At 35.3% G+C, this 9651-nt stretch overlaps 2 protein-coding genes across 2 annotated transcripts; both read right to left on the bottom strand.

Annotated features, from left to right (window-relative positions):
• Nucleotides 1-1066: 1066 nt before the first annotated feature.
• arpp19b (cAMP-regulated phosphoprotein 19b) lies at nt 1067-3116 on the bottom strand. Its single transcript, XM_053319720.1, has 3 exons — nt 2981-3116; nt 2374-2496; nt 1067-2284 (listed from the first exon to the last, which is right to left on the bottom strand). The coding sequence occupies exons 1-3, from the start codon at nt 3023-3025 to the stop codon at nt 2114-2116; spliced, it is 339 nt and encodes a 112-aa protein (XP_053175695.1). The 5' UTR covers nt 3026-3116; the 3' UTR covers nt 1067-2113.
• Nucleotides 3117-4120: 1004 nt separating this feature from the next.
• On the bottom strand, nt 4121-7806 carry rsl24d1 (ribosomal L24 domain containing 1). Its single transcript, XM_053319718.1, has 6 exons — nt 7676-7806; nt 5274-5387; nt 5111-5183; nt 4952-5015; nt 4720-4805; nt 4121-4496 (listed from the first exon to the last, which is right to left on the bottom strand). The coding sequence occupies exons 1-6, from the start codon at nt 7754-7756 to the stop codon at nt 4420-4422; spliced, it is 495 nt and encodes a 164-aa protein (XP_053175693.1). The 5' UTR covers nt 7757-7806; the 3' UTR covers nt 4121-4419.
• Between the last annotated feature and the right edge of the window lie 1845 nt (nt 7807-9651).

The following is a 9651-nucleotide window of genomic DNA, read 5'->3' on the forward strand; positions in this document are numbered from 1 at the left end:
TTAAAATAGTGAGAAACTAGCTTAAAATAATAAAACTATATCAAAATAATGACTTAAATAGTGAGAAACTATCATAACATAATGAAACTATGTCAAAATAATGACTTAGGAACTTAAAATAGTGAGAAACTAGCTTACAATAATAAAACTATATCAAAATAATGACTTAGTAACTTAAAATAGTGAGAAACTATCTCAAAATAATGACTTGTGACTTATGACTTATTAGTATCTCATCATTTTAAGATAGTTTCTCATTGTTTTGAGATACTGAGTCATCATTTTGAGTCACTAAGTCATTATTTTTAGATAGTCTCTCAATAGTTTGAGTTATGATGTCATTATTTGGAGAGAAGTTATTATTTAGAAATATTAAGTAATTATTTTGAGAAAGTTTCTCATTTTTATTGACTTACATGGTTTTTGGTGGAAATGGGCTTCGATTATATGATAACGTTACTTTTCATTCTTGTCTGTTTTATGATGTGACAGTGCTGTAATTTATGTCTGGTTAGATTTTTAGGTTAGGGTGAGGGAAACATCGTGGTTTTGGGTTAAAATGATCAATTTGAAACATGGTGTGGGTTAAAGTTGCATTAGTTAAAGCACTTAAGTGATTTAAAAACCTCCTTCTGTGCAAAAATGTATTTAAAAATGCATCTTAAGCTAAAACAAAGCTTCTGCTGCCCAAATGGATATTTTTATTGTTCAAGTCCCTCTTTTTGTTTCTATACTTCCACCACAGCTCAACAGGGAAACACTGTCTGAGGAAATGTGATGGCTAAGACTGTAAATGTAGCAGATATCTACTTGATATGACTAACTCAGACTGCTGAAACCTCATAAGCTTCAGAACTTTTAAATGCATTTTTGTAAAAATATAAATAAAAAAGTAACAGTGTGGATGCACTGTTAGATCAAGAGGAATGATAACAGCGAGGAAAACTTCAGTGTTTATTTGAGCACCTGGTTATTTAAAAAAAAAAGACAAACTTGAAATAACCTTCAAGTGTGAAAATAAATGCAAGGACACATTCAATTCAATCAAATAAATGTACTAATAAGATATTATGCAAAACTATTTTATTTACAAAACAAATGGCACAGTGTGACTGCACAGTATATGCACATGCACACTCCAAACATGTCTCGGGAGGTTCTTTCCATAAAATCTTAAATGATTCCAGTCAAACAGTGACAGACATTTCAGGCAAGATTCACAACTAAGATTCTCACTGAGAGAGCAAATATTGCTCAAGAGGAACAACGGTTCATTACTTTTAAGGCCATTTTAGAGGTCAGGATGAGATGGAGACCAGCAGCAAGTGTTTGCAAACTAATGTCACTAAAATGAATTAAAATACAACTGGCTACAAAGTGTATGTGATCTAATCTTGAGTACTTTGAAAGCACAGAATCAAACAGCTTTACAGAGAGAGGAAGGGACAGGGGATAAAAAGAAAGGATAACAAAACAAAATAAACAAAATAACAAGGATTACTTCACTTTTCACTATTTAAACAGAAATGCCTCCATGTGAGTAAGTGTCCTTAAAGTTAACATTCAAAACTGTTTCAAACTCAAAAGGCATATCTGAAAATCACACTTCTACATCACACATACAACATCAATGCAAACGTTGCTTATATTTTCTCTGTCTGTAGTCATAAAGTATTTTGCCTCCTTGTAACCATTAGTAACTGAGGGCTGAGAACAGATCCTCTGCAAAGGCTCTTCTCAAAATGTTAGATAGGCCATTAGTATGGAGGCATATATCCTTAAAAGTGAAAACCTTGATTAATATGCTAATATGCCAAAACAGGATAGCACTAACATCCATTCATATTTCCATGTATGATATTAATTACAGCAATCAATCACTATTCAGTCTTTTTTTTTTCTTTTTTCTTCAGAAACATTTTCATCTACTTATTTGTTGGATTTAACTTACTGATAATTCAGTGCTTGCAGGTGACAGTTTTTTGGCTTGGTACATAACTTGTTTTTAGAGAATACATACAAAGGAGGGGGGAAAAAACAAAACAGAAATGTAAAAGGCAGGTAGATATGAATTAGGAGTTGGAATGGTAACAAAACAGTAAACATAAAACCATCAACCAGCCAGTTTGCTGGCCACAATTGAAGTCTTTCTTTGAGGGAGGTCCTGAGGTGTTGGGATGTGGCCCCCTGTAATCTCGGTCTTCTCTGTCGGGGCTGATGGCAACTGTTTATTCTTCATTTTCGCCTTTGCCATGTTGTAGTCACCAGAATCAAAATACTTTTGCTGGATAAACAAGAAGGCACACAGTGAGAATACTGTAAGATTAGATATGTTTAAATAAGTAGCTGGCCTGGTGTAAGTCTGAAACATACCCCCTTCTGAAGCCTCTTCCTGAGCAGGTCTGAGCCCCCAGGTTTGGCCCCCAGGTTAGGATACCTGGCCTTCAGCTTGGCCTCCTCAGATTTCTCTGGACTGATTACTTTGTCCTCCATTTCCTGATGAAAGAGAACAGGGTGTATGGATGTCAAACGTTCAACCAAGCTTATTTGATGGATGATAAATGCTTTTCAACGTGTATATAACATTGGTGATAAACTACATACTTCTGCTTGATATATTTTGACAGCAGAGGCAGACATAGCTAGCTATGGCTGCTTAGTAATCTCATAATATGCAGGCGGCGCCATGAGGGAAACTGTGTCTACATTAGCATTAGGCTTACACTTTAATTTAGCACGATTAGCTACATGATTAACAAGATTAACTAAATCATGTTCTCTGTTTACTAATGACTGTGCTACCCTCTTGGCTCTAGGTTGTGTAGAAACAACAAACTGCGGAAGCTAATTAGCTCATTACTTGGTAGCATCCTCGGCGACATTAGCCTACAGTAGCTAGTGGCTAACTAGCTTCGGCGCTAACCAGCCGCTAATTAACCTGTAACTAGTTCAATTTGCTGTTCAGGACATCAAAGTGTACCTGCTGTTCATCCGCCGTCCTCGTTCCTTCAACCTCCTCGGACATAGCTGTATTGAATCCCTGATCTGCTGCTCACAGGTCTGTGGGTGTCGCCGTCCAGGCAGCAGCTCTGTGTGAGAGGAAATGCAGCAGCAGCCTGTCCAGCAACAGGCCGCAGAGCCGATCACAGAGACGGGCCGCAGAGTCGATCACAGAGACGCTGATGGGAGAGGCTGAGGCCATGCATACAGTCATGATCAGTGTTGGGGAGTCACTAGTTACATGTGACACCGTTACATGATTTAATTACAGGATTAATGTGACTGTAATCAGTTACAGTTATTGAGAAAAAATGTGTTATTAAATTACAGTTACTTATGAAAATGTTGACGATTACAAAAGGGGGTTACATCTGAAATCAGACCATTACGATTTTGTTCAGGAGGGTTTTTTACTCATTTTCTGTTATTTAACATGATATTGAATAAATATATTGCTGTTAATTATTTTAAATCACATTTTAAAAATATTTTTTTAATAAATCATGACATGGGCTTAAATGATGTCACAGGCACAGCACCAATTAATCCCATGTCAGACTAAAGAAAGAAATAAACCATCTAACTTCATGTCAGATCATTCCCTCTTTATTTCTCACACAGTGCAGAGCTGCTTTGATCACGTTAGATTTATATTATCACTCGTAAAAATGTTTGTCTTCTGATTTCTGAAAGTGGGACTATTTCCATTCTTTGGGGGCCTTTTTTATGAATGAAACTTGCTCAGATAAAAAGTCAGAGGGTGTGGGCTAAGGAATTAAATTGTTTTACAAATATATTTTTCATAACTCCTCTTAAATGTATGGCTGTGATTAGACACTGTTTTGAATACTTGTGCTTGATGAGTATCTGATGTGGAAATGAGGAAAATAGGCTTAATTGATGGTGACTGATGAAGATGCGTGTGGAGTACACGAGGGAGGTAAAGAAATCTTATTCTTTGATGTTCTTATATGAAATACAAGAAGCCACTTAAATTGTGTGTTAAAAAGCAAAAAATAACAAGTGAGATATGAAAGGGTTTATGACTTCTTACACTTCCAATTATTTGTTTTACCACCAATTTATGCTTCACAGTAAAAAATAAACACAAGAGCAGCAATTTCCAAAAAATGCTATTTATTTGTCGGTAATGTTTGAACATTTTCTGTACGACTGTAATACGTTCTGTTATACACCAGTATAGAGTTAATTCTTAACAACCCCAAATACCACACACACAAAAAAAACTCTTCTGAGGCATATCATTATCAGCTTTTTCTTAATGGCAATTTGAAACTGAATACATTTCGTTGTCCATCATCAACCATTTGGAAATTTATAAATTCCACAACACAAGTACAATATAATACAAGGGCTAATTGAGTTTTATCACTCCAGCAAAACTCAATGGGGACAGGATTAAAGATCCTCATCACCCATGTCCACGTCTTCTTGTAACTTCTGCACCATTTTCTCTTCCATCTTTTTGGCTTTTCCTGTAAGTAAAAGAAAAAAAAAGGGGAGGAGGGGGGGGGTGGGTAGACAAAATGAGTTAGTTTGTCCAGTGTATTGAGCTGTGATGTCTCTTTTACATTAAATAGCTCTTATGCAGTTCCCTCTAAACGTTCTGTTATGTCTCCAACAGTCACACTTGATTATACCTCAGTGAATCAAACAGCTTGTACATGATTTATGTGATTCTTGTATCAAACTTCTTACCTGCATGTGGTGCTTTGATGAGGTGAATATTTTTCTTGACTTCGTTGATGGCCTCTTCTTTCTCCAATTGTTTGCCCTTCTTTAATCTACAAAGTAGAGACAGAAATAACAGTTAAATGGAGGCAGACGCTGCTTTCAAAATCCTGTCGACGCCATGTTCGATATATAAAAACTATTTAACAGAAGATAATAAATGTGGAAAAAGAGTTTTAAAGATGTCTTTATTGCTCACCTGTTCATGATAAATCTCGCCTGTCGTTTCGTTTTTATTTCTTCCACCCTCTTCATTGCCTCCACTGTGGAGATTAAAACACGATGCATGAGTCATGTTCAAAAAGTCAAATATCAAACCATAAAACATTTCCACAGCAGAGATAAATGTGTAGAATACCTGTCTTGTCCCACAGCTCCCTGTTGTATTTGACGGGTATGTTTCTGCGTTTCTCGAACTCCAAAGCGTTATCCTGAAAGACAGTTGGTATGTTGTGTGAGTTACGGAAAAAAAACACTTAATTGGTGATGTTGTCAATCAACAGATTAAATCAATATCTCACCACTGTCAACTCCTTTCCAGATGCCTTCCTGAAAGCCTTGGTCCATCTTGTCTTTCTGGGGTTACGCTTCTTCTTGAAGTTCTTGTGGCATTTTGACTTGCAGAATCTGAATGTCTTTATTTTGGGAAAACAGTCAGAAAAACAAATATTTTAATGCTCAATTCAATTAAAAAAAAAACCCACAAGACTCTAAATGGATATGAACTAGCAAAGACCTTCAGTGCTTTTCTAGCTTGGAAGACTAAGACTTTTGTGATCTTAAAATGACATATTTCTATAGAGTGGATGTGAACTTTAGCATCCAATTTTGACATTACATCCACCAACAGTTATATACTCTTTATCTTTATATAACATACATATATTGCATCTGAATATTGTCCAATATAATCAGCTGATACTGCAATATCACAGATAAATAGGTGTTAACTTAAACACAATCAGAAAATGACAATACAAACTAACAAGCTGGTTTTTCCAACACTAAATGTATTACTCAGTACGTTTGTCACAATAATAACTACGTTTAATGGATCGTTATCTAAATGTAATATGTGACACTGGTTAATATCAAAAAAGAAAATTGGCATATTTATTTTATTCAAAGTTTTTAAACCTTCAGATTTAAATATCAATATTGAATTAAAAAAATGAGTAATGAATTATAAGTATGACCATGCTGTGATCACTAATACAGTAGTGTGAATGCTTGCAGCAGGTTTATACCATAAGTATAATTTATGAATGAAAGACAAATAGCTTTAATTCTAATAAAACCTAAATTTATAGCATCATCCCGTTCTTTTGCCAGACCCGTCAGATCTGCTGACCAATCACTGCTCTTCATTCCACGCTCCCCGTTAAAATCCAGGTGATCGGGCATTTTCCATTGTTAGCCCTAAACTGCGGATCAGTTTGTCTCTAGTTATATTATATCCTCCAGTTTAATTTATATTTTAACACCAATCATCTCTTTACTCATCATCATGAAGACATGACTGGTCACACTGTTTTTTCCCCTCTTCTCTGCATTTTTATTGGTTCTCTGTGCAATGCTGTTGTATTTTTAGGACTTAATCAAATTTTATTCTAAACTTGTATTAAATTCCCCCATTTGATACTAATAACTATTTCTGTTTAATTTAATTGTCGTTCTCAGTCTTTGTAAAGGACTTTTGTCAACTTTTGCTGTTTGTAAATGTGCTCTTAAATAAATGGACTTGAATAACAATAAAGAAAGCTAAAATAAAGATTAAACTGAAGTCTAAAATTAAAATGAAAGATTATAAAGTCTAAGCAGAGCTCCAAAACAGTGTATAGTCTAGAGCTGCACATTTAATCGATGCCAACTTTTAAACCAGTCACCAAGTATTGTGATAATCAATTAATCACTTGTAATCATTTTTTAACAAGAAAATATCCAACTTCTCTGATTCTGACTTTTTTAGTCCTCTGTGATAATAAACTAAACCTCTTTACTTTGAAGACTGTTGGTTTGGACAAAATGAGACACATGAAAACATCACATTGAGCTTTGACAAACATTGGTCAGCATATTTCACTAGATTCACACTAGTCAATTCCTCAAAATAAACAAAACTACTTAAACTAACTAAACTGAACTGAAATTAAAAAAACAAACTAAATAAAAACAGAAACTAATGAAAATTTCAAAACTTTTGGACATCATAGTCTCAGCTGAGTGAGAAGTTCAGTCTCCACTATAATATATGGTAATAATGGTTCAGAACTACAAATCACAGATTTCTACAGAGAGATATTTAATGAACCCTGAGGGAAAGATTATATAATAATGACAAAACTATCCAAAGTACATTAAATCTGTTAAAATAACAACATTTGAACTTGTAACGTGTTTGTCCCATCTCTAACTGACAGGCTCGCAAAATAATTTAAGTCGTACAAAATATATGTTTTAGGGGGAAACATGCAATAATGTACTTATTTTTAGGGATACTGAAATGGCCCCTGGTTCACAGCTAAAACTGAAAGGTGTTCATGATAACAGCATGTCCACAGTCAGTTTGTGATCTCTCAGCACACCTTTAGAGGGCGCCACGAGACCATACCAAACCCTAAAATCGGCCTTGTGTCGTGTTAAATGTCCCGAGCTCTTCATCACTTTGATCCTCATCATTTGTCACGGTGCAAAAGGTAACATCTCATTAACATTTTAACTAATACTTGGACGCACTGTGTTTCAAACCCTCTCTTTATGAACAAAGCCTATTTACTGACATTAATCATGAAGCACTGAAGCCTCGTTGTGATCCCACGTGAGGGACTCCAGCACGTTACATTAGCCCCGCAGCTAACAGACACTAAAACACGAGCTTTATCTACATTTACTTAATAATTCAGACAGACAGGCTGCTTCATACCTTACAGTCGTTCCGTACAAACATCACCCCATGCCCGGGATACACGGGTCCCGAGCAGAAATAGCATTTTTCGATACGCATTTTAGCAGCGCAAGTGCTGCGTGTGAGCACCTACAAAAACAAGACCGCCCACTTCCTGATCCGGTCAACATGGCGAATACAGATCTCGCGAGAGTGGTAATTATAACCCAAACTATGATCTCTCCCCAATTCCAGCTAAGTGATGGGGGTTTTTGCAGCTAAACCTAACTAGACCTTAAGGTTGTAACATCATAGAATATAATTATTTCGTACAACACGCAGAATAAAGAAACATGTACAAATCTCGCGAGAGGTTCTCAAATCTAAACAAGACTCCACTCCTCCTCCTCCTCTTCCTCCTCCTCCTCTGTCTTCTTCTGAAGTGTCAGTGGTGCAGATGTGCTGCCCCCTGCTGCACCCTCTGCCACACTTTCACACAATTTTCTAGTAGTAGTAAAATTAATCTTATTTACGATGATTCAGTTTAAAGTGTTAATGGCAATTCTGAAATTCACAACTCAAGTAGAAAATGTATTGAGTGCAGAGTGGTGGACAGTTACTAAGTACATTTACTCAAGTACTGTACTTTACTTGACCATTGTCAACTACTCTATACTTCCACTCCACTTCATAGCAGTAGTACCACTACAGAGGGAAATATACATGATACATACAATACATTGTTAAAGATGAAACCAGTGTTTCCCAACTTTTTTGTCTTTTGACGTCTTACAAAAAGCAGTGTGTATTCAGGGTCACATTTCAGATGTCTGAGTTGTTAACTTCTCCACCAAATAGTGATTTTTCCCTCTAAACTTCTCACATGGTTTCATTTTAATAAATGTTCAAATGATCCAATATTTCACTAAAAATGTAAGAAAATACCAAAAACTAAAAGAAAAATTCTTCATCCCTCTCCCACTGTGGTGTTAACCAGCTCCGCCTCCCGCAGCTACACCAGTAACATACTGCTCTAACACTGGTGTGAATAATATAATGATGTTACATATAATAATCAGTCAGAGGGATCAAAACACTATGTTTACTATAATTCAATTAACTAGGATTTGTCATGTCATTTATTTGTAATTGAATATTTTACATTGCTATTGATTCTGTTACTTAAGTAAAGCACCTGAATACCGGTATCACTGATAGTATATTGGAACCCCACCGCAACATTTCTGGATTACCAAAAAACAGTTTACCATCTGTCATCTGGTTTGTGGTTAATTAATTAAAATGTGTTTTTTGGGGGAATATTAACCACACAAGCACAGTACCAGCTGATATAAAGAGGGCCCTGTGGATCCTGTTTTATTACCTGACCTGAACAGCCTGTGTTGTTATTCCAGTTTACATTTCTAACACATGCACACATACACATATTCACTGATAAACTCAAGGAGACACAGTACGACAAAAACAGTTTTTTTCCAAGAACAATTTTATTATCTAGTATTTGTGATCATCTTGAGGATATCAAAAAATTCTGTTGCAACATTTCAACACTTAAAATACTTTTTTTTGCTCACTTTGGATTAAAATTTGTATTTTGGTATTCAAAAGCAGAAATATCAGAAAACCATAACTTAAATAATAACAGTTAAGTCTACACTCTAAATCTAAATTGGCACCGGAGTGAAGTCGGCAAAAATTACATGTGGCATTCAAATTATAATTTTTCATCAATGCATTACACAGACATGAAACCAGTCATATTAATTTAGGAAAATGTCACATTAAAATTGGGAAATGTTCCTGTTTATAACATCATGCTAAAAAGGTCATCTAAATTTAAAAACAATTCAATGAAACCTAATTATCATTCAGGTGAAATGATAAAATGACAGCAGAACAGTTTTTGACATCTCAAGCTTAAAAAAAATGAACTATGTAAAAAAAAAAAAAAAAAAAAGCCTTTCTAGCAATCAAAACCATTGGAAATCATAGCA

This window comes from Scomber japonicus, chromosome 5 (genome assembly GCF_027409825.1).
Source record: "Scomber japonicus isolate fScoJap1 chromosome 5, fScoJap1.pri, whole genome shotgun sequence".
NCBI lineage: Eukaryota > Metazoa > Chordata > Actinopteri > Scombriformes > Scombridae > Scomber > Scomber japonicus.